This window comes from Equus przewalskii, chromosome 17 (genome assembly GCF_037783145.1).
Source record: "Equus przewalskii isolate Varuska chromosome 17, EquPr2, whole genome shotgun sequence".
Classification (NCBI taxonomy): Eukaryota; Metazoa; Chordata; class Mammalia; order Perissodactyla; family Equidae; genus Equus; species Equus przewalskii.
In genome coordinates this window covers 52,737,054-52,762,487 of record NC_091847.1, presented here as the reverse complement: position 1 = coordinate 52,762,487, position 25,434 = coordinate 52,737,054, and the positions used below count along the sequence as shown (strand labels likewise).

Here is a 25,434-nt window from a genome sequence, read left to right as displayed (position 1 = left end):
GTTTTCAGACTTGAGTTCCTATGGAATAAAGAAACAGCAGAAAACAGGGATTCTCCTGTTCCTGAGGAAATAAGAATGACCTGTCAACAGTTTATCCATTATCACCGTGACCTCTGTATCCGAAACATTGTCAAGAAAAGAAGGTAAGTGCAAGTTCCAGGTAATTATATTTTAGATGATTAATTTTGGTTTGTAACAGGCTAAGTAAAGTGGTTGTGACTACATGATTGTTATTTTCAATAACACATATACATGTAAAAGTTAAAATAGTTATGAGTCAGTTTATAGTTTAAGAAAACAGCATATGTTAGAACCATATCACTTGAATTTTGTATTTTTTAAATGTCATATAACTTCCGATTTCCATATAAAATGTGAAAACTTTAGAATAAACCAAAACGTAATAGAATATTAACATTCACTTAATGTAGGCCATTAGTGCCTCTCACAAAACTCTGAGATACATTGGATTTAGAAGTGACTTTATCTTCCGTCTCCTAGTGGTATGTTATTCCATATTACTAATGATATTGTCAAGAAAATGAATTGAGGGGCCGACCCCGTGGCCAAGTGGTTAAGTTCGCACGTACCGCCTCGGCAGCCCAGGGTTTCACCGGTTCGGATCCTGGACGTGGACATGGCACCGCTCATCAGGCCATGCTGAGGCGGTGTCCCACATGCCACAACCAGAGGCACTCACAATTAGAATATACAACTATGTACTAGGGGGCTTTGGTGAGGGAAAAAAAAAAGAAAAATGAAAATGAATTGAAATTTTGTCTCAACTAATTGTACTCCTTATTTTTCACTTCAAGTCCCAATCTTCAGTTTGTGACATCGTATTTATTCTTATAGTCCTCAAGGTATGGAGTATGCAACAGAAAATGAATAAACAAATGTTATAGTGCCAATATTTTTGGTTGTCATAAAAGAGAAAAAAACAAAACATAAAGAACCAAATACTTTTATGTCTATAACTGAAAACTTATGAAAATTACCATTCAGGATGATTTACTTATACATATTATGCCACTGTATTTCATTGTAACCAGAAGATAGCCTGGTATAGCTGGTGGAAAGGGGAATCACTGGGTCCGGGGGACTAATACTAGATCGCAAATCCTGGATCTGCCACTTATTAGCTGTGTGACATTAGGCAAGTTCAGTTCTGCAAATCTTAGTTTTCCTCTTCTTTAAAATATCTGCTGTCGGGATTGTTTGAATTAGATGACAAAATCCATATGATGGGCCTAGCCCAGTTTCTGGAAATGGTAAACTGTGAAGAAAAGTTAGTTTCCCACCCTTAAAGGACGAAACACAATTATTTCAAAGTACCATCTATGGATAGTTACAACAATTTAAAATTTAATTTGCCCGGTAAATTAAAAAAGGTTAACTCCATGTTAGCTCCACCAGGCCCACTGTGATTGCCGACTGTCAGGAAGCACAGCTCTTGCCATTTGCAGGGCTGCCCGGCTGCCTTGGTCCCCGGGGGCTGAGTGGGCACTGGCTGGTGGTGGCACTGCTCTGCAGCCATGCAGCAGCACATTCTCCGCCACTCTGCACAGCCCCGTGGGCTGTGGTTGTACCTGCCTGATCAGTCATCAGGAGGCAAATATTACTCAGTTGGCATCCGGGACAGAAGGTGCTGGGCTATAAACTAAAAGTCAACAAGCAGGAAGAAGGATCAGACACAGGTTGTAATACTCAGGCTTTTGTTGAAAGTGATATTTGTAGTTGCAAAGCATAAAGTAAAGTATTATTACCAAGTAAAATACTGACATTAAAATATTGCGATTTTATGTACTTGAGAAAATTTTTCATGTATATTAACCTCTTATTTTTATATGAAACTCTAATGTATATTCATTTGTGGTTAAAATTTGCCACCTGTTTCTCATTTCATCAGTTTTCATCCACTGTTTCCTGTTGTCAAGCATTTTAGATTTTACAGCTTGACCAATGCTCATGTTGTCTATTGCATATTTGTATGAAAATGTACAGAATTCATTTAATTGGTTTTTTTATATTTCTCTTTCCCTTGTTTATTTATTCATAGGCACCCCACATTTGCATTAGGACAAATTTTAATAATCAAGAAGTAGATTCATAATCAGAGTATATTTTTAAAATCTTAGATTTATAGCAAGGCAGATCTCATGTATTCTTTCCTTGCTTCCTAATGCAGCAAATTCCTGATGAATATATCCGGAATATTGTGTTGGCTGCTATGGGTATTGTGATAAGCAGAAAATATAAAGTTTGATTTGAGTAGTGTAGTAAAAATAGTCACTTCTTAAGAGCTGGTAAAAACTATTATTTAATGTTCCTGAGACATACTTATTATAACTAAGAGTATAATTTATAAAATATATAACATTCAGCTGTCTACAGAATGGATCTGATCACAGAAGGCCATCTACTATGAAAAGAATATTTCTGGGGCCGGCCCCATGGCCGAGGGGTTAAGTTTGCGTGCCCTGCTTCAGCAGCCCAGGGTTTTGCAGGTTTAGATCCTGGGTGCAGACATGGCACCACTCATCAAGCCATGCTGAGGTGGCGTCCCACATAGCACAACCAGAAGGACCTACAACTAACATATACAACTATGTACTGGGGGGCTTTGGGGAGAAGAGCAAAAAAAAAAAAAAAGAAGATTGGTAATAGATGTTAGCTCAGGTGCCAATCTTTAAAAAAAAAAAAAGAATATTTCTTTGTAGATGCATTTATATTGTCAGTCATTTTTTTGTGTTTCTGTTTTCATAAGCATTATTGACTTATTTCTCTCCAGTGGGTCTTTCTAGGCTCAGGTAGGTTAACAAGCCCTGTTATATTCAGAATGGTTTCATTCCTGCCACACTTTTAACTGTCATGCTGTGTTTCCCTGTCTCCTTCTGTTTTCCTTGCTTGTCCTCGATCATGCAGTGCTGATACCAGATTTACAGAACATATGGGTGAATCATTCCTTTGACATACAGGTGTGGTGCAAAGACTTCTGCTGGGACCTTCTGTGGCTGTGACCTGGTGAACTGGCTAATTGAAGTTGGCCTCGCCTCTGACCGTGGTGAAGCTGTGATATATGGAGACAGACTGGTGCAAGGGGGAGTCATCCAACATATCACCAACGAATATGAATTTCGGGATGAGTACTTGTTTTACAGATTTCTTCAAAAGAGTCCTGAACAGAGTCCTGCTATTAATGCAAGCACCCCCCAACAGGAAAGATACCAAAAAATTGAGCCTTCATCCCCATCCCCTAACACCTAAATTATGAAGGAGACAACTCCACACGGAGTCATAGTCTAGCCCCAGATCTGTTACTTATTAGCTGTGTGACCTTGGGTAAACCACAAGCTCTCTGAGCCTCAGTTGCCTCTTCTGTAAAATTTGACAAGATGTGTTCCCACCCTGTGCTAACATTCTGTGATTTTATGTGTATGTAAAACACACAGGAAACTGACAGGAAAAAGAGAAAACCAAAACAGAATTTAAAGTTCTGATAATCAATATAATAATTACTCTAAATTATGCCAACATTTTAAAACATTGCTCCCTGCAACTGTTTGCTACAATTTCAAAATCACTATCTAATTTACTATTCCTTTAAATTGCCAAATTTGGCAGATGTACTACTGGCAGGAAATGGACCTTAAATTATGATAACTTTGCACTTATTGATAGCACCTCCTAAAAAAGAATTTTAACAATTCTCATAAGAGGCATTCTTATTCTGTTTTTCCCATTTCCTTGACAAGTAGTGCTCATTAAAAGCTAGAAGCAGGATTTTTTTAAGGTTCATTTTGTCTTGCTTTTCTATCCAAAGTACTAATCTGTGCCATTAGGAGGGGAATAAGAACCTCCATAAATATTATTATTTCCAAAATCCATCAACAGAAGTCTAGTCTCATCTTTAACTTTTGTACTAAAAATAACAATTTGAGCAGATTCATTTAAATTTTATCAACAAAATTACTGCCATGTGATGTATCATTTCGGGTGTTTGCAGAAAGCATGACCTTGCAGAAGGAGAACTCGACTACCTGATTCCCTGCAATTAAAAAGAAGAAAAAAACTATATAGTTCAAGCCAAGATTTTAAAACTCTAAGCCTAACATCCTGCTTTTACATTTAGAATTTAATGTTTTTTAAGTGTCCATGTATAAAAATTTATATATTTGAAAATCACTAAATGTTGCCCTCAGATAAGCTTTATCTTCAGTAAATCACATGACCTTTGAACTTCCACTTAATTCTTAGGTGTCAGTGCTGGTTTAACTTATTTGAAAAATGTTTTAAGTATTTATTTATCTCATACTTTTAGTGTCTCATATGTAAAAGCCATTTAGAAAATAATGTATAGGGTTAAGTCATTGCCCTTTTAATGCAACAAATACATAATTTTTTTTAAAACCTGCATGGAAGCCTAGTGTATTTAACAAGTAAATTATGCTTTGTGTGTAGTATTAGCTTGTACCAATTTTAAGTTACGATAAGGGAATGAGGATGCTTTCAGCAGAACTGTCTTGCTGCGGCACTTTGTTTTAACATGTCCACACTGTAACTCTCATTATGATGCTCAGAAGTCAGCATAAAGCCTCGTTGCTGTACCAGGAGACCTTCCGAGTTACAGCAACAGAGACATTGATTCACATGCATGCAGGCACCTCAGACTCAAGTGGAGAGAGTGTTTCATTTGTGAACAAGTCACACTACACACGTCCTGTTATGTGCATGAAGGGAATCGGAACATCTTTTCCCATGGGAAACACTAAAAGAAAACCCTAGATCAGAATGATCTGCAGTTTCAGATAATGAAGGCTTTTAAGAGATGTTTTTAGGATTAAGAAATATGGTAATTTTATCAAATGAAAAGATTTGTAACTTTTACTCCTCTTGACAAAGCAAGTTTCCTCAATAAAATACCTATTTTAACTTGCCAATGTCTTGTCTTTGAATGATGTGACAATGCAGAAGCCATCCTAGAGGCCTTATGTATAAGTTTTCAGTGTTTTCTTAAATGAGTCTCCTCAGATTGTTCTGTTCTTCATGACCCTATGGGATCTGTGCACAGGCCTTTGCCTAATAATGCACTCAGCAAACACTTTTTACTAATGAGTCATAACATTGAAGTCCTTTTCACATATTGCATACTTTTTAATATGCAGGGTCACAGCTGGGAAAATTATCTGATACAATTTTGATTAAAATCTCCTTTTATACTGTCTTCAGCATGGCCAGTTGTTTGTTGTCAATGAGAAATTCCACACCTAATTTGCACTTAAATTTCAATATTTCTAGAATAAGGTTAAAAGCATGCTTGGCATTTTAAGAATAACAATTAATGATCAGTAAGTTTCTAAAAGCAAGAAAAATGTAAAACTGTTATTCTACATGTTTGCTGTGCAGCAGAATACAGCTCTTAGTTTTCACTCCTTCATATCTTATATCATGTAAAACATTCAATTACTTGAGACCTCTGGACATAGGTAGTTAAGTGATGAGTGACGGTTAGAAACACAGTTCAGGATAAGAAATATTACCATCATTCTTCAGGAAAACACAGGATGATAAATTGCTGCAATTGGTATGATAATAAAAGCCCCAAGTAGTTAATTAATTAGAGAAAACAGTTACTCTGTAGAAGTTGTTTTTGGCAAATTTTACAAGTAGGAACTAAATTTCCAAAATTCTAGTCTACATAATTATTTCCAGGGCAAAATTTTTGGTTAAAGATTAATATATAAATTGATGTTTTCATCAAAGATAAAAACAAACTAGCCTTCTCTAAAATACTCAGTTTATTAGATTATTCCATTGGTTTATCATATAATGGTAAATAATAAACCACATCATTTAAGGGTTGACCAAAAAAAAGCCTAATTTCAGCTACTATATTTTTTACTCTTAAGAAACATGAAATTTAAGAAAACCTTAAATTTTCTAAAATATACCACATGGCATTAGTTACGCAAGTACCAAAGCCCAGATACCACAGTGGATATATAGAGTGAAAGTCTCCCAAACTGTTTTAGAAATTAATTCACATATCCTTATAATAATCCTGTCTTTATCCAGGGAGTTACTATTCCCTTTTTGGATATGGAAAAAGGCAACAAGTTAACCTGAGACTTATCCGTGGCTACCAAGTTGGACAGATAGATTATCTAGCTAATGTTCTCAACTTTATAGGCAGAGAAGAGAACTGTGTAAATTCTTCCCGTCAGTACTTGAATGTTCATTTAACAGATATTTATTGAGCATCTAGCTTGTGCCAGACACAATGTTGAACACTGAGCACACAACAGTGGGAACAAATATGGTTTCTATCCTCATAAAGATTCTGTTCTACTGTCAGACAGACGTTAAACATATAATTACCCTTGTGATCAGGATCACATGTGGCTCTGAGAGTATGTGACAAGAAACTTGACCTTGTGGTGTGGGGAAAACTTCCCTGGGGATGTCATGTTTCAGCAAAACTGTAAAGGATGAAAAGAGCAACTGAGATGAAGAGGAGCACACGGAATGAATGGTGCAAGCAGAGGGTACAGCCATGATGAAGGAATTGGGAACATTCAAGGAGTTGAAAGAGCAGCAAAGTAGAAACTTAAAACACAATGGCGACAGTATAATAAGATACAGATGGAGGCACATCAGCAGGATCTTATTAGCAGTTGTTAAGCATTAGGACTTATCTCAATAAGTCTTAAAAGAATCTTACACTCTATGACAGGAAAATGAACAACCTGATTTAAAAATGAGTAAACGATCTGAACAGATACCTCACCAAAGAAGATATACATATAGCAAATAAGCATATTAAAAGATGCTCTGTATCCTATGTCATCAGGGAAATGCAAATTAAAACAATGAGATACCCCTACACACCTATTAGAATGGCCAAAATCTAGAACACTGATACCACCAAATGCTGGCAAGGATGTGGAGCAGTAGAACTCTCATTCCTTGCTGGTGGAATGCAAAATGGTAGTCACTTTGGAAGACAGTTTGGCAGTTTCTAACAAAACTAAACATACTTCTACCATACCATTTAGCACTCATGCTTCTGAGTATTACCCAAATGAATTGAAACCTGTCTACACAAAAATCTGCACACAGATGTTTATAGCAGTTTTATTCATAATTGCCAAAACATGGATGCAACCAAGATGTCCTTCAGTAGTGGATATCAGCAACCAAGATATCCAGACAATGAAATATTAATCAGCACTAAAAAGAAATGAGCTATCAAGCCATAAAAAGACATGGAGGAACCTTAAATCCATATTACTAAGTAAGTTAAAGAGCCAATCTGAAAAGACTACATACTGTATGATTCCAACTATATGATGTTCTGGAAAAGGCAAAACTATGAAGACAATAAAAAGATCAGTGGTTGCCAGAGTTAGGGGGAGGGATGAATAGATGGAGCACAGAACATTTTTAGGGCAGTAAAACTGTTCCATACAATACTATAACAGTGGATACATGTCGTTATACATTTGTCCAAACCCATAGAGTGTACAATGAGTGAGCCCTAATGTAAACTAAGGATCTTGGGTGATAATGATGAGTCAATGTATGTTCAACAATTGTAACAAAGATACTTCTCTGGTGTGGGATGTTGATAGTAGGGGGGCGTGGGACAGGGTACATGGGAACGCTGTACTTTCTGCTCAATTTTGCTCTAAACCTAAAACTGCTCTAAAAGATAAAGTCTACTTAAGAAAAAAAGTTTTAGGAGGGAAATTCATGGTCAGATTTAAGTTTGTAATAGATCACTCTGGCTGCAGTGACTCACGTGGATGGAGATAAAGAACAAAAACAGGTGTCGAACAGTTAACTGCAGTGGTCCCGGTGAGAGATGGTGCTAGTCTGGTCTAGGATGGAGTTGAAGGAGAAAGTGGAAACATGCTGGCCCTACAGAGAGAAATAAGATTCAAGTATGTATCCCTGGATAAATCAATGAACAGCTTACCCTTAGTTTCCTCATATCTTCAAAAAGAGAGAGAGGGGAGGTGTACGGAGGTTGGCGAAGAGTCTTCATGATTTAGGGAGAACCTATCACTGAACCATACGAAAGGCAAACACACAATCAACTGAGTACTTGAGACAGAGATCTTTTCTTTTATAATGGCAGCCCTCTATCAGACAAGAGCAATAGCAGGCAGATTATGGTTTTTATGAGAGAACTTTAAAAAGACTAATTTCCTGGGTACTCTTTAAATATAATGATCTTCTACTTTAGTAATAATCCTAATTGCAAATGATAGTAACCAATAAATATGACAATGTAATAAAATACTTACGATGGACATTTCTAGAAACTAATAAATACAAAGTGTTATTTTGAGTTGGATTTTTCTTTTGTTTATATTTTCAACTTTGAGCCTTACTTGGTAATCTCTATGTAACTTCAACAAAGTTTTATAAACTTTGGGCAGATATTATCACTCATTTATGATGTTCATAATACACTAATAATTCTATTTCATTGCCACCATCTTATTGCTATTCCTGTTTTCACTGAGTGAACAGAAGTAAAAGATGAGAGAGATCTGAGACACAGAAACGGTATCGCCCAAGGTCTTGGTTCCCTTATCCCATTTCCTAATCTCCCAGACAAGCTCTTCTAAAAATATTAACATAAAAGCCGATTAAGGGGCATGGCCAAAGAAAAGGCTAGATAATTAGAGCCAAAAGCTCACTGGTCAGCCAAGTCTTGACCAAGAGCATGTTTGAGTTTAACAAAAGTGCATTTGCAGAATTAATACACTGTAATGACTTTTTGTGTAAATCTAGAAAATTTTGTTTGAACTGGTTAATATTTGCCTAAAGCACAAAAAACTCAATACTTGAGATAATATTTTCCATTACTAAAAAAAAATCTACTTTGTTGTAATTGAGAAAATTATTTGAGGATACTACATAATTATAATAAACATAAATCCATGCATTATTTTAATGTTTCATGCTTTATGCAGAATTGAATATTTATTCTGATTCTAAAAAAGGTATTGTAGCTAAAAAAAAATAACACAAGTTGGTACCTGAAGTAACACCTGGCTATCCCACGATAAATGTGTCCAATTTCAACGTTATTTTCTTTCTCAGTATTTCAGCAAGGTTATATATAGTTTTAATAGTCAAACTATCATTTGAATGCTATTTAAAAATAATCAGATCTGCTCCAAATAGGTTTATATCATTTACCAAGATGATACATTCTGGGGCCAGCCCCATGGCCAAGTGGTTAAGTTCATGTGCTCTGTTTTGGCGGCCCAGGATTTGCCAGTTCGGATCCTGGGCGTGGAACTATGCACCACTCATCAAGCCATGCTGCAGTGGCATCCCACAGAGAAGAACCAGAATGACTTACAACTAGGATATACAACTATGTACTGGCGCTTTGGGGAGGAAAAAAAAAGAAGATTGGCAACAGATGTTAGTTCAGGGCCAATCTCTCCTCACCAAAAAGAAAAGATAGATTCTGACTTTGAGGAAAACTGCTGACCATTTATATGATCTAAGAACTAATATTTGACTTATAAATTCTAATCTCATCTTTTGTACACTGAGGAAAGAGATTAACAATTTTATCCACATCAAGATGCTTGTTTTGCAGGACTGATTCCATCTCTTTGAATAGTTCTTTCTCCAGTTTCTTCATGTTGTCCAACATTGTTTTGGCTTTTTCCTGAACAATTCAAAAATAAAAATAAATAAGCACACACTCACACACACAAGTCTAATGCAAATTCCAACCCACCTCTGCAGACAAGGTTTGTCCACTCTGGTTTCTACTTCTGATTTGCCTCGCCTCCTCCTATTCCTCAGATATAGAAGGAAAGAAATTCTTTGGGAAAATCATTGTTCCAGATTGAATTAATGTATTAACCCAAAACTATTAGTTATTTTAGTAGAAAAAACAAGAATAGTTATGTAGGATTAATCTATAAGCAAGAAACCTAAAAGACAAATAATGAGGCAATTGAAAATCTGGTATTAATTGTATATGGGGAAGGTTACTGAAAATTGAGGCTGAGATAGGTTTATAAATTTGGGTCTTCTATATTTAAAACCAATATTATCAGATAAAACAAAGCAAACAGAAGAGTAATATTCAAGGGAAAGAGCAACTAAAAGAAAAGACATTTTTTCTATGATTCCCCTTGTTTCAAGAAAGGAGCCAAAAGGTCATAACTCTTGGGGCTGGCCTGTCGTGGTTAAGCTCATGTCCTCCACTTTGGTGACCCAGGGTTCGCAGGTTCAGATCCTGGGCGCAGACCTACACACTGCTCATCAAGCCATGCTGTGGTGGCATCCCAAATACAAAATAGAGGAAGATTGGCACAGACGTTAGCTCAGCAACAATTTTCCTCAAACAAAAAGAGGAAGATTGGCAATGGATATTAGCTCAGGGCCAATCTTCCTCACCAAATAAATACATAAATAAGTTATGACTTTTACAGAAAGGAGTAATTTTGAAGTTATTGATAAATTACCATGATCAGTTATAGGTAGGTACTGAGAGAAAAAGTATATAAGAAAGTTACCAGAAAGTGAGCATAATTTTTAAAATTTGAACCACTATGGGGCAGACCTCCACAAAACAAAGATTCTTAACCTTAACATGGACTTCAATATGAAATTGTATGCATTGTTTTCTGAAGAAACACTGCATTTCATATCAGTGGAGGAAAAAAATGGACTTTTGTCTATAAATGGTATTGGAATAATTGGTCACCTCTTTGGAAAACAGAGTTAGAATCCCTACTTCATGACATACACAAAAGTAAATTCCAGATGAATTAAAAAACTAAATATTTTTTCAAACACACACATACATACTGGAAGAAAATACAGAAGTTACATTTACTTTGAGGTGAGGCAGGCCTTTTGAAGCATGAAATCAAGACGCCTTAAAGAAAAGACTACCAAATGGAACTGACAATTTAAAATTTTTGTCTGACAAAAAAGTTTAACAATAAACTGAGATTAAAAACTTGCAATATAACAAAGAGTTAATAATATTCACATACTTTTGCCTCTTTGAGGCAAAAAAGAAAAACAGCCAAGAATCAATTGAAAATAGGCTAAGGAAAAGAATAGGCAAGTCATTTAAAGGGAAAGAAATACTGGGCCAGCCTGGTGGCGCAGCAGTTAAGTTCACACGTTCTGCTTCTCGGCGGCCAGTTTGGATCCCAGGTGCAGACATGGCACTGCTTCACAAAAGCCATGCTGTGGCAGGCGTCCCACATATAAAAGTAGAGGAAGATGGGCACAGATGCTAGCTCAGGGCCAGCCTTCCTCAGCAAAAAGAGGAGGATTGGCAGTAGTTAGCTCAGGGCTAATCTTCCTCAAAAAAAAAAAACAAAATAAAAAATAAAGGGAAATACTAATGGCCAATAAACATATGAGAAGATTTTCAACCTTATTAGTAATCAAGAAATGTAAATTAAAACTACCAGTAGGATGATGATTGGATAAAGAAGATATGGTGTGTATATATATATACACACACACACATACACACTCACAATGGACTACTCCTCAGCCATAAAAAGAGACAAAATCATCCCATTTGCAACAACATGGATGGACCTTGAGGGTATTATGTTAAGCAAAATAAGCCAGACAGAGAAAGACAAACACCGTATGATTTCATTCCTGTGTGGAAGATAAACAAACACATGGACAAAGAGAACAGATTAATGGTTACCAGAGGGGAAGGGGGTTGAGGGGTGGGCATAAGGGGTAAAGGGGCACATTTATACGGTCACTGACAAATAATAACCTATAAATGAAGTTTCACAATGTTGTAAACTATTATGACCTCAATAAAAAAAATAATCCCTGCCCTCATGGGGCTTATACCCTGGTGAGGGGAAACAGAATGAAAACAAGTTAAGCAGTTAAATACATAGAATATTGTGCGTTGAAAAGTTCTGTGAAGAAAAATAAAGCAGGGTAGGTTGGAATTGGTTCCTATTAGTTGGAGAATATGCAAAATATATATAGACAGTCATTTTTCCATTCAAAACTCCCCGATGTATGGAAGCCACCTTTCGAATAAATACTCAATTATTTGGAAAAAAATAAACTACCAGTAGGATTGACTCTCCTAAGACATAAAAGTAGTTATTTACAGAGCCAGGACTAGAAGCCCAGCTCTTTGACACTTCTTCCCTCAAATTCTGTTGTCTTTCTACTACTTTATGTTGTCAATCAACATTTAATGCCTATTAAATAAAGCCTAAAATAGTAACAGCTTTTAAATTTTTCTTCCAATAGTACTTTGAAAATGTGAATCGGCAATTTAATTTCATTTAACATACATTTAATAAGTCTACAAAACCAACCTCCCAGAAACGATATTGAGGGGGAAAGGAGCTGCGAGTTCTGGAGAACTATCATAAGCAATGCAGGCAGTGTGGAGGCCGCCCAGGGAGGCGCGAGGGGGTCCCTCCAGAGCAGACACTCTTGGAACACATCACTCAAGAACTTGAGCAAATGTGAGAAGAACTAGAGGGCTCATCATTTTTCACAGCGCTCTGCTGAATTTGGAGGATAAACAAAGCCCAAGGAGTGAATGACACCTCTGACCCGGTGGATTGGGCCCTTGTCAGTACACTTAATGGACTCCTAGAACAAGACACTTGCCTCTCCATGCCACCAGGCTAAAAAAAGCGTTTACACTGTAGGTCAAAGGTGAAAACAAACTGGTCCCAGATAAAGCAGGAGTAGTGTCAAGAATTCATAGCAAATAGGAGCTTTAAGCATGAGCAAGATGAGGGGAATGGCATGGCAACTATCTCAACAGACTACAGACAAAAGTAAATAAATAATTACCTGGAGAAAACTCACTTAATTCAGTTAACATAGAAAGAATGTAAAGGTATAGACCTTGATGAAGTAAAAGGAGCTACGGGCAATAAAAATCAGGAACTGATAGCAACAGGTGAGAAAAGGTAGGAAACGGCCAATCTTTTCCTCCATTGCAGGGAATCAATGGATGGTGCTGCAAAAAGCCTTTGGGTAGCCTTCCATTTCCTTCCAATCTATTGTTTTTCTTCTGGGTCAGAGAGGGAAGAGGGTGGGAGGGCTGAAGAGGTATGGGTATTATAAAATTATTTGTCCATCCATCTATCTATCTATCTGCCCCCCAAAAATCTATCTGCTTATTTCTGGAGATGAGATTGGGGTGATGTTAACCTTCTATAATGCTTACATTTTAAAATAATAAGCACTTATCATTTTTTTAAAAATCCAACTCCTTAGTTATTATTAAGTCCATGGGGTGTTAAGTCACTTTCAATTAAAATTCTTCTGAGGCTGTATGATTTAGAACATTATGTAACAGACCAGGTTTTGTAATTTTTAGTGTGACATATATACTAAGCAAGCTGGTTGAACTCTCCAAGTCTCAGATTCCTTATCAGTGAAGGGGGGATAATAACACTGACCTCATAGAGTGGTCGTGAAGATACAATGAAGTATTCCATGGAACAGTCCCACGGTGCTTGGTGTGTAATAAGTGCTCAATAAATGTTAGCTATTGATATTATATTAAATACGCTTCATTTCTCTAAAAGATTCATTACACATTCTTACCATTATTTTTAACCAAAAATAAAAATAACACAGTTCTATAGTCTAAGTATCTAAACTATTTTTAAACTTATTTTTATACAAAGAGAGGAAAAAAAGCTGAAATTCCAAAGTTCAAAATATGGGTTGAATCATATTTTAAACTATTCTTAATGATAAAACAGAGAATATAATCTAATCATACCTCATTATTATCTACTGCTCCCAATGCCTGTTGATGTTTTTGGTAGAGTGGGTGTCTTCTGTCAGGCTTACTCTTAAAATGTGGCTTCTTTTTAATTGGATCTTCAAGTTCAAATGTTGGTGAACTGGTGTCCAATAGTTGTGAAATATTCGGTACAAATATGAAAGGCTTAAAAACAGACCTAGAAGAAAAAGTCTTTATTAAATTGGCATGTGGGGATACAAATAAATATTCAGCATTATTCTAAATCTTCTAAGATTACCTCTAGTAGAAGATTCGATTAAGTTGTTACACACTGATTTGTTCCATCATACAAGTTATACCCATGCCTGTCTTCCCTGCTACCCTGGGATCTCCTTCGGGGCAGGGGGCCATGCTTTATTTAGCCTTATGATTCCCATGGACCTAACAAAGGGCCTGGCGTATAAACAGTGTCAAGTGAAATTATTCTGTAAACTCCACACTTGGAAGGTAAGAACAATCTTCAATGTTACAGATTGAGGATTAGGATTTGAGATGAAAATCAGCAGCAGTATTAATAAAGGGGACACAAATTTCATTTCATTTTCTTGAAAAATCTTTAATATGAAAGACTATAACGCCAAGAGGTAATGAATATAAGACCATTTCTAAAGGTAATGTGCAATAAGTTTTGTAAGAGATATGAATGCCTTAAATCAAGATAGTCTATATGAATCCTACTTAAGATATAACTTGAAGTATTAATGTTTTAAGTTTTACCTGTATGTATTTTCTAGAAATGAGTGCATGCGTAACGATCTAAATCCAGCGCAACTACATCATTTAACCTTTTCACTAACTGTTATTAATCATGTCATACTGTAGTACTGAAATCTGCATAAGAAAACCTATCTACTTTCTTTCCTTGATAATGTTCAATATATTCAGAGAAAGAGGGAGTAGGGATAATGGCATACAAGAAACTATTAACATTTTCGTCCCACAAAAATGAGAATTGTGATGGCAGGTATGCACATATGGAAACGGCTGATTAAAACCTGAACAGAAATTGCATCCACAAATTATTGTGGTATTTGTGTAACAAAAATTTAGCCTGACAAAAATCATCAACAGACTAATGATTCTGTGCTACCCCCGACTCCTTACTGGTTTATAGTATTTTGTGACTTCACCTCTCAGGATCAGGAGTCCCTGTAAAGAAGTGAATGCAGGGAAGGCTGGAGTCTTGAGGTAAAATAGAAACCATGCTTGCAGTAGTCAGGAATGCTCCCTCCATATTAATGCCACTTGGTTTATCTCGGAGAATTTCCATCATTGTTTCAAAAGTTATGTTTCCTAGGGAAATAATTTGAAAAACCATCAAATACATATGAATTTGCAGGTCAGTATCCTGCAATTATGAACGCCTTCTCTACTGATAATACATAACATAAGATATTGGTCTAGGTATAAATTAAATAAGAGATTGACTATAAACAAACCTCGTATCATAACTGTAATTAGACTCAGTCCACTGTCGCAGGGAAGATATTTTTTTGAAATACAAAATATACAAAGTCTCAAAACCATTATAACATAAAGGTAAAATCTCTGTAACTTCCTAAGAGGAAAGAATCAATAATGCAAAAATATACTCAATCTCGTTGCCCTTACAAAATTTTTTAAGGTGTATTTAGTTAGCAATGAACTGATGATTTCAATAACTATTATCTGAGTCTATCCGCTCTGGATACCAAATATTTAGAAAATATTGTGCTTAGTTTCCAATATTATACAAGATGCTCTTTACAGAATAACAAATTATTTTTCCTGTAATAATTTCTGTGTCTGAAATTAATACTCTTTTATGAATGTAAATTGTAACCTGCGTGGGAATGAAGGAGACGAAATAGACTATTGGTTAATGGAATTTGTAAGTGCACAGTTCTGCTGGACTACTTTAGAAGTTTAAATGTCCATTGTGTGATGAAAATAGATGATCTTATACTCTGCTTTCTGCTTCCAAGTGTAAAGTTTGATACTTTAAGATTTTTTTGAGAAAAATAGAAAAAAAATCTATTTTCTCTCTTTAGCAAACACAATATGTCCATGGTTACAGAGAGCATCAGAATTCCATATTTGGAAGGCATTTCCACCAGAAAATTTCAAAAGTCAATCATGCCTTTAGACAGCTCTGCTCCTTGCTGTGCATATCTGTAGTCAAAGATATGGCTCGAGATCTAACTACCTTGTGACAAGATGAATAATCTCACCCCTACACAATGCAGTCTTCCAAAAGTAGCCAAAACATCTTCTCACATGTCATAATTCTCTTCTCCAAAATCTATGATTCTCAATTCCTCCTGAATCAAATTAAAACTCCTTCAAATTAAAACTTACTACAAAGCTTAACTGAAATAACCTTTTCCTCTCCATCTATAAGCTTTCCTGATCTTTTGTCTATATTGGTCCTATCTCTGCCATTAGATTATAAGTTCTCTAAGTATAGGAATGGAGTTTTTCTCTGTTTAGTTCTCGTCATTCAACAAATATTTATTGAGCACCTGTTAAATGCCTATCCTAGGCAATGGAGAGATATAGGTAGATAGACAGACAGATATTGATAGATAAAGACATAGATATATAGATGTGTGAATGTAAAGAAGTGAAAGTCCCATGACCCAATTTCAACTGAGGTAATCACAGTTACCAATTCAAAAAGAGTTTCAGAATAGGTTTAAAAGCTTTCCTTTGAATAAATACAAGAAATTCTCATTATTGTAAGAAAATTGGTACCAGAAAACTGCCACTTAAAGTAACACATATAAAATGGGAATCAAAGTTTCATAGTAAATAGTGGAGGAAAAGGATTGATTGAGTCTTTAAAGTGAAATAAAAATATTACAAAAATAAATTTATATAAGCTTATAGTTAAAATTTAGTTTAAAATTTTAATATACTAACTCTGAGAACAAAGAATGAATCAAGTGTAATTTTTCCAACAAAATGGTAAGACAATGCAACTTTGATTATTGCAGCATGATCAAAAAATAATTTCTGCAAAAATATTTGAAGACTTCATCAAGTTTCTCAGGCCCCTCTCTCAATTCAAATTCAAATCATTTTCTTTGGAAGCACTTAGTCATGTTATTGTCCTCAATTTTTCCTTCAGTTGTTAATAGGTCTAACTCTCTGCCCATTTTTATTTGTCAATGGCTTTGTATGTGACTTAAGCAATTATCCAACATTACTGTCACTGACTTCTTGAAATCTTACATCTTTTACACAACTTCCAGTTTGTATTTTTTTCATTGTGTTGTTGAACATTTAATAATCATTAAGAGACTGATCAACAAAAATGCTGACAGCAAAGTAGAGGAGAAAGCTAATGTTAAGTTGGGAAAGACGTCTGCGTGAGGACTAATTTCATAAAGAGACAGTTCATCAGTGATTATCCTTACGTTTAAGACCACTTTTGCTTCTCAATACAACCTTTGGAACTTTGAGGCATTGGACTGAAAATTTAGATAAAACAGACATCCCTCCTACTATCCATCACAGCTTTCTGCAATGTTTGCTTCATTAACCAGCTGATATATGACTAAAATCAGGTCATTTTTTTAGAACATACTTACATTTCCCCATTTTCTTCTACAGCCTCCTAATTTTATATGCTTGCAAAAAGTTTATATTTCTAAAAGTATAATTCTACTAGAAAATTAAAATAGGACTACTGACATATAATTACCTACTTGAAAAACTCAAGAGAATAGATTTTAAAACTACAAAAACAATAAAGTATCAGTGAGGTGTCCCATTAAATAGAAGAAAACACTCAACAGTTTTCTTATAGATCCAAAACAACCAATTAGTAAATAAAATAGACAAATATCCCATCACATTACCAGCAAAAAAATATAAAATATCTAGAGAAAAACTTAAAAGTCAATGTGGAAATCAGTAATCTAAGCTTCCACCTTAACAAACCAGAAGAGCAAAATAAGCCCAAAGGAAGCAGAAGGAAGGCAATAATAAAGACAAGAGCAGAAACCAATGAAATCGAAAGCAGAGAAAAAAAGAGAGAAAAATCAATGAAACAAAGGCTGGTTCTTTGAAAAGATCAATAAAACTGACAAACCTCTAGCTAGACTGACAAAAAAAGAAGACACAAATTACAAAAATACCAACATCAGGAATGAAACAGGGGTATCATGACAGATCCTGCAGACATTAAAAGCTCAATAAGGGAACACTACAACCAACTCTATACACATAAATTGGCAACCTAGAAGAAATGGATCAATTCTTTGAAAAGCACATACTACCAAAACTCACTCAATATGAAATAGATAATTTGAATAGCCCTATAACTCTTAAAGAAATTGAATTTGTAGTTTAAAAATTCCCAGAAAAGAAATACCCAGGCCCAGACGGTTTCACTGCTGAATTCCATCAAATGTTTAAGGAAGAATTAACTCCAATTCTACACAATCTCCTCCAGAAAATAAAAAAGGAAAAGACACTTCCTGACTCATTTTACAAGGCAAATATTACCCCGATCTCAAAACCAAAGACAGTACAAACAAAACACAGACCAATATCTATCATGAATATAAATGCAAAAACCCTCAACAAAATATTAGCAAATAGAACCCAGCAAGGTATAAAAAGAATTATACACCAGGACCAAGCTGGGTTTATTCCAGGGATGCCAGACTAGTTCAATATTAGAAAACCAATATAGTCTACCATATTAACAGGCCAAAAAAAAGAATCATATCAATTGACACAGAAAAGGCCATTTGATGAATTTCAACATCTATTCTTGATAAAAACTCTCAGCAAACAAGGAATAGAGGGGAACTTCTTCAACTTGATAAAGCTACAGTGAACACTATACTTAACGGTAAAAGACTAAATGCTTTCCCCTAAGACTAGGAACAAGGCAAGGACATCTGCACTCACCATTTGTGTGTGTGTATGTGTGTGCTGTGTGTGTGTGTGTGAGGATGATTGGCCTTAAGCTAAGATCTGTTGCCAATCTTCCTCTTTTTGCTTGAGGAAAATTGTCGCTGAGCTAACATCTTTGCCAATCTTCCTCCATTTTATGCGGCCCCTGCTCTCACTATACTTATTCAAAATAATACTGGAAGTCCTAGCCAGCACAATACTGCTGGAAAAGCAAATAAAAAACATATAGATTGGAAAGGAACAACTAAAACTGTCCCTATTTGCAGGTGACATGATAACCTATATAGACAATCCCAAGGAATCTACCAAAAAAAACTCCTAGAACTAATTAGTTTAGCAAGGTCATAGAATAGAAGATCAACATATGAAGAAATAATTGAAACAATCTGAAATTTTGAAAAAAAAGTTCTCATTGAGGAATAATTTATTCTCTATAGAAGAGAAATTGAGAGACTGCTGTCTTCTTTTTGTTTGCTTGTTTGTTTTTAAAGATTGGCACCTGAGCTAACATCTGTTGCCAATCTTTCTTTTTCCCCCTACTTCTTCTCCCCAAAGCCCCCCAGTACATAGTTGTATATTTTAGTTGTGGGTCCTTCTAGCTGTGGCAGGTAGGATGCCGCCTCACCGTGGCTTGATGAGCGGTGCCATGTCTGCACCCAGGATCCAAACTGGCGAAACCCTGGGCCACTGAAGCAGAGCGCGCGAACTTAACCACTCGGCTACAGGGCCAGCCCCAAGACATTGTTGTCTTGTTTAGGTTGAGATTGCAAATATTGTAGGTCCAACTTCCCTTCTGGAATCTACTCTAAAGAAATAATCTTGAAATGCAGAAAAATCTCAATGAATATAGATGTTCACTGCAACATGATTTACAGTGGTAAAAGACTGGAAACAATCGAATAGTGAACAATACCATTGTTACTTGCATGTGTCTTTCCCACACTAGTCACTATGTTCCTGAAGGTCAGAGACTCTATCAATCATGTCTGCTGCTATGTAGCTCCATGCCTAACACAGAGCAAGTGCTCACAGAAGATTTCTTTAACAAAAAAAAAGTCATTATGGAAAACCTAGATAAATAAAACTATAAAAGTCTACTCAGGAACACAAAAGAAAATTTCAATAAATGGACAACTATATCTTGTTCTTGAATAGGAAGGCTATTAGATGTCCATTCTTCCCCTAAAATAATCTATAATTTTAATTTAATTCCAGTCAAACCTCAAAAAGATTTTTTGGGGAGAAGCTCAAAAATTATTATAAAATTCATTTGAAACTAATGAACATTCAAAGATTGCCAGGAAAATTCTGAAAAAGCAGAGTAATGAGGAGTTCCTTGTCCTACCACATTAAAAAAAAAAAACATTATAAATTCACTAATATCGTTCTTTGGCTCATAAAACAAGTATTGAGCCCTTACTATGTACATTTACATTATTCTCAGTAAAACTGGACAAATACAGTAGTCTAATTTACACCTGGGTTTACTTAGGAGTTTAATATTTGATAAAGTTGGTTGGCATTTCAAATCAGTAGGGAAAAGATAATTTAATGTGGTGCTAGGATCACTGACTAATCATTTGAGGGGTGGGGAAAAAGCTGGAATCCTAATTCATACTTTATTTTAGAAAAATTTCAGAAGAATTATAATTTCAATTTACAAAATAAAACTATAATGTAAGATGTAGTTAACCATTTCTGTTACAGTCAAAATAACCTTTCTAAAAGTGCTGTATAAATTCTAGAAACCATGTAAGTTCCATATGAGACAAAATCAACCATTTTATTATTAGTTTTCTATTTATTCCAGCTATTCTTTTTCCCTTTTTCTCCTTTCTTGCCCTCTTTTGAATTGTTCAAGTATTTATTATTCTACTTTTCCCATTAGCTTATTACTTATGGATTCTTTTATTATTTTACTAGTCTCTCCTGACCTATTACAGTCTGCTTTATATTAGTTCTTTACCACTTATCAGTTAACACAGGGACCTTATAACGCTTTAACTCCATTACTGGTCCCGTCTTTTGTGCTATTCCCATACATTTAATTCTTCTGTGTTCCTCTGGGTCTTCTGAGAAGCAGATGCCACAACATGGGATTAAATGTACAAGGATTATATTAGAGAAAATGCCTGTAAGAGAAAATGGGGAGGGAGCCAGACTGTGACATAAGTCTGAACTTGGGTTTGGTAAGAGGGAAGAAAGGTTGGGTAGAAACGTCATAGACTGCCACAACATCTAAGGAAGCCTGGCAAAGCCGTCAGGGAGTCCTTGAGCCAAAATCAGCCATCAGAGGAGTCCCACACATCCCAGGAAGGAGACTGCCTTAGTCTCTCTGCCACTTTCAGTCCTTGGCCAGGAGCAGCCTGTAGGAAGAGTAGTCTTGGTACCATGAAATCAATGCACAACAGTTTTGAACAACGCAGTTATGCCCAGTGGTCATAAAATTATTATTATTTTAAACAGTCAATATTCATTTAGTTTTACCCATGTATTTACTGTTTCCGTTTCTCTTCATTTACTCCTGTTTACCTTCTTTCTATCTGGGATCATTTTTCCTGCCTGAAGAATGCCCCCCTAGTGCAAACTGGCTAGTGATGAATTCTCTGTTTCATTTCAACTTCATTTTGGGAGGATATTTTCACCGGATATAGAATTCTAAATAGGTAGTTATTATTTTTCCCCATCACTTTAAAGGTGTCATTTTACATTCTTCTGGATTCTCTCTCTTCTGTTGAAAAGTTAACTGTCAGCATTATATCTGTTACTTTGAAGATAATACATATTTTTTCTCTGACTGTTTCCAAGGTTGCCTCTCCTTTTTTCCCTTCAGCAATCACACTAGGATGTACCCAGGTGAGGTTTCTTTTCATTTATCCTTCTTGGGATTTGTAGAGGCTCTTGAAGCTGTGGCTGGATGACTTTAATTAGTTAGGGGAAATTCTTGGCCAGTATCTCTTCAAATATTGCTTTTGCGGGGCTGGCCCCGTGGCCGAGTGGTTAAGTTCGCGCGCTCCGCTGCAGGCGGCCCAGTGTTTCGTTGGTTCGAATCCTGGGCGCGGACATGGCACTGCTCATCAGACCACGCTGAGGCAGCGTCCCACATGCCACAACTGGAAGGACCCACAACGAAGAATATACAACTATGTACCGGGGGGCTTTGGGGGGAAAAAGGAAAAAAAATAAATAAATAAAATAAAATCTAAAAAAAAAAAAAAAAAAATATTGCTTTTGCCCCTCCATATTCTCTCTCTCTTTTCCTGCTGGGACTACATACATGTGAAACCTTTTCACCAAGTCCCATATGCCTCTCACGCTCTCGTCTATATTTCTATATTTTCCAAACTTTTATCTCTCTGTTTCAATCAGGATATTTTCTTTGGTTTTTTAGCTTTTTTTTTCTTGAGGAAGATTAGCCCTGAGCTAACCTCTGCTGCCAATCCTCCTCTTTTTGCTGAGGAAGGCTGGCCCTGAGCTAACATTCGTGCCCATCTTCCTTTACTTTATAGATGGGACACCTGCCACAGCATGGCTTGACAAGCAGCGCCTAGCTCCGCATCTGGGATCGGAACCCGCAAACCCCGAGCCGCCAAAGCAGAGCATGTGAATTTAACCACTGCACCACTGGTCCGGCCCCATGATATTGTCTACTGATCTTCCACTTCACTAATTTCTGTCTTCTGCTATGTCCAATCTGTTGTTAAACCAATATATTAAATTCTTAATTTCACTTATTATAACTTTACAGTTCTATTATTTCCATCTGGTTCTATTTTATAGATTCCTGTTCTCTGATGAAATTCTCCATCATTTCACCTAATTTTCTTAAACATACTAATTTGAGAGTCTGTGTCCAATCAAGCTAACACGTGGGTAACTGGTGGGTCAGTTTCTACTGTCTATTTCCTCTTGGTTTTCAGTCATTTGGTCCTGTTTCTTGGCATGTCTGATCATTTTTTATTGAATGTTAGACACTGCAGATGAAAATTTATAGAAGCTCTGCATGATATTTTCCCTCCACAGAGTTCTTAATTTCTTTCTGACAAACAGATAGAATATAGGTAGACTACCTTTTGATCCAGTTGAGACTGGTCTATTTTCTGTTTGTTCTTACTCCTAAAGTGTAGACTTTCTGGGGTCTCATGAAAGCCTGGGGTATTTCCCAGGTCCCTTCTTCTTGGCTGGCCATCAAATCCACTTTTGTCCCTAAGGCCTTATGAGACTGAGAAAACCTCTACTTAGCTTTTTAGACTCTTAGCAGCTACTTTCTGCTTGATCTCTCAGTGTCTCAACCTACATATGTGCTGCTTAGAAGTCAACAATTGCTTTACAGAGAAATTGTGACACTGACGGTCCCGCTCTTCTCAAAGTTTAGTCAGTCTTTTACCAATCTCCTGGATCTAGGTCCCTCATGTCTTAACTGTTTTGGCTGTTCACCCAGGCCTTCAAACAGTGGGTTTTATTTCTCCAGCTTTTTTTTTTTCTTCTAGTTGTGGCATGTGGGACGCCGCCTCAACGTGGCCTGACGAGCAGTGCCATGTCCACGCCGAGGATCCGAACCGGCGAAACCCTGGGCCCCCGCAGCGGAGCACCCAGACTTCTCCATTCAGCCACGGGGCCAGCCCCTTTCTCCAGCTTTTATAGTTATTCTTGGGAGAGGTTAGCCTAATACTAGCTACTCTTCATAACCAGAAGCAGAAATCCAGTTGTGTGCTTGTAATCACTCCACTACTATGCCTCCCATTTATGAAATACATCAGTCACTTTTTATCCTCAAGTCCTATCGATTCCTTAATGACAGTAATGAACATGGTAGACCCACACTGTAACAAGTACAGTTAAAAGAAAATAAAACAAAACATACAGTTCCTGCCATTTTCAGATAGTTTCTACGGAAATGTTTATTATTACATTAAAATTAGTTCTAAAGAAACGAATAACTTTCATTTAACATAGTTGGTTGACCACAGTTATTTGTTTCCTCTCTCCCAAAACCCTATTACCATAACAGTAAAGGAATAAAAAATGAAATAACTCAAACACAAAGAAAGCATGAAAAGCAAGATTTTCCCACCATTCTCACAACATATGGGAATAATTAAAAGAAAAAAGCTTACAAGTCTATACCCAAATTGTTTTGCAACATTTTAAATTAAAATAAAATGGACTTCCATATAAAATAATTTAATGTTCCACCCTCAGTTAATCATGCAAGCACCAACTGTTTTATGCTAATAGCAAATTTTTAGTTTCTCCATAGTATACTATGACTTCAAATTCAAGAAAAACAATTTATAGTTAACTTGTTACAGAAGCAATATCTTTCTGTTATTTTGAAGAAATGCAGGAAGGAAAAAAAAGGGTGTACCTGAAAACAGCCCTTAATATTAAAAATAAATAAAGCAAAAGCCTACCATCTGCACCTAACTATCAGACACACAGCCTCTGCACCTAGCGAGATTTTAAAATGATTCAAATCTAAATTCCTATAAATGGCAAGTTTTAATGAAAATAGTGTCAGAACCATAACACTGCAATAATACAGGTATTATGAAAATGTTTTCTGTATTCAAAACCTACAATTCTCAAAATGAAAGGAGGATTTACATGATCACTTGAGTAGGATAGCTGTAGGTAATCCACTAGCAAGCACTGAATAAGTACCAAGACTACGGTGGCAGGGTTCACTAAGATGAATGCAAAACACAGGGTGCAATTTCACTGCAATTTAAACTAGTTATTTAAAATACATGAGTGAATATAGATACAATTTGGATATATATGCAACACACTTAATAGCTATCAGGTAGGGATAGTTGGAAAGAGGAAAAGTAGGCTCTTCCATCTAGAAAAATCACGGGAAAAATTAACCATAATATACTAGCAGACAATTTTCTATGAAAGTATTAGAAAGACATTTATTCTTTTGGCAGAGCACAGAAAGCTGGATGAACTGTACTTCACACTTGGAGAGAAAAATAAGTTTCATGTCACATGCACCTATTACTATAATCGTGTATGCATTTAAATCTATGATTTAGTTATATGATAGTTAAATACACTAGAATTATTAGGATGCAGTGACTAATTAATTTATAATTATTTCTATCTATTTTTTCTTCCTTTTGTTCACTTACTTCAAACATTAGGATTCTTGACATTTTTCCTCTCCACCTTAATTATGTATTATTATTCTTCATTTTTTAAGAATATCTGCTAATTTCCTGACTGAGTCTTTAAGTTTACTGAAAAAAGTACAAAACAGTGATCTTTTTTAAACTATCTGCAAATTACAATTTAATTCAATTCAACTAACAATCCTTTGTTAATTTAATCAAAAACACTTATTAAGCATACACAACATACTAGTGCAAGACTCTGAAATAGGTGCTGAGAGAAATGTAAAGACAAATAAGCGAGTCCATTTTTTTCAGTTTCATAGAGGAGATAAACGAAGAGCACAGCTTCCTCATTTGTAAAATGAAGATAATATGTACTTCACACGGTTGCTTAAAGAAGATAACGTATTCACTTGCCACAGCATCTAGCCCTTGATATGCTTTTAATAAATGGGTGTAGGTGTTGCTGCAACTTCTACCCCTGTGTCTACTGTTACAAATAATACATCTAACATTGAAATCCTTAGAATAACATATTTTAGCATTTTCTACATACCTGTCCCCATTTTTAAAAGTTTAAATAACCTA

General features: G+C 35.8%; 2 protein-coding genes across 13 annotated transcripts in view; one reads left to right on the top strand and one right to left on the bottom strand.

The window, feature by feature from the left end:
- GPR155 (G protein-coupled receptor 155) overlaps positions 1 to 4,940 on the top strand; it is a 41,360-nt gene extending 36,420 nt beyond the window's left edge. For 4 of the 7 annotated variants that reach the window (XM_008528268.2, XM_070581570.1, XM_008528269.2 and 1 more), the window contains 2 exons: positions 9 to 143; positions 2,979 to 4,940. In XM_008528268.2, the coding sequence (XP_008526490.2) occupies positions 9 to 143; positions 2,979 to 3,267 (424 nt within the window). In that variant the 3' untranslated portion in view covers positions 3,268 to 4,940. Of the gene's footprint in view, positions 1 to 8; positions 144 to 2,925 lie in introns of all 7 variants that reach the window. The other 3 variants (XM_008528270.2, XM_070581574.1, XM_070581573.1) reach the window with 1 other exon arrangement.
- A 2,180-nt stretch (positions 4,941 to 7,120) lies between these two features.
- Positions 7,121 to 25,434, bottom strand: part of SCRN3 (secernin 3) — a 36,889-nt gene continuing 18,575 nt past the window's right edge. For 3 of the 6 annotated variants that reach the window (XM_070581579.1, XM_070581576.1, XM_070581577.1), the window contains exons 6-8: positions 14,950 to 15,112; positions 13,796 to 13,976; positions 7,121 to 9,697 (exon numbers count right to left, since the gene is read on the bottom strand). In XM_070581579.1, the coding sequence (XP_070437680.1) occupies positions 9,527 to 9,697; positions 13,796 to 13,976; positions 14,950 to 15,112 (515 nt within the window). In that variant the 3' untranslated portion in view covers positions 7,121 to 9,526. Of the gene's footprint in view, positions 9,698 to 9,769; positions 9,833 to 13,795; positions 13,977 to 14,949; positions 15,113 to 25,434 lie in introns of all 6 variants that reach the window. The other 3 variants (XR_011528804.1, XM_008528265.2, XM_008528266.2) reach the window with 3 other exon arrangements.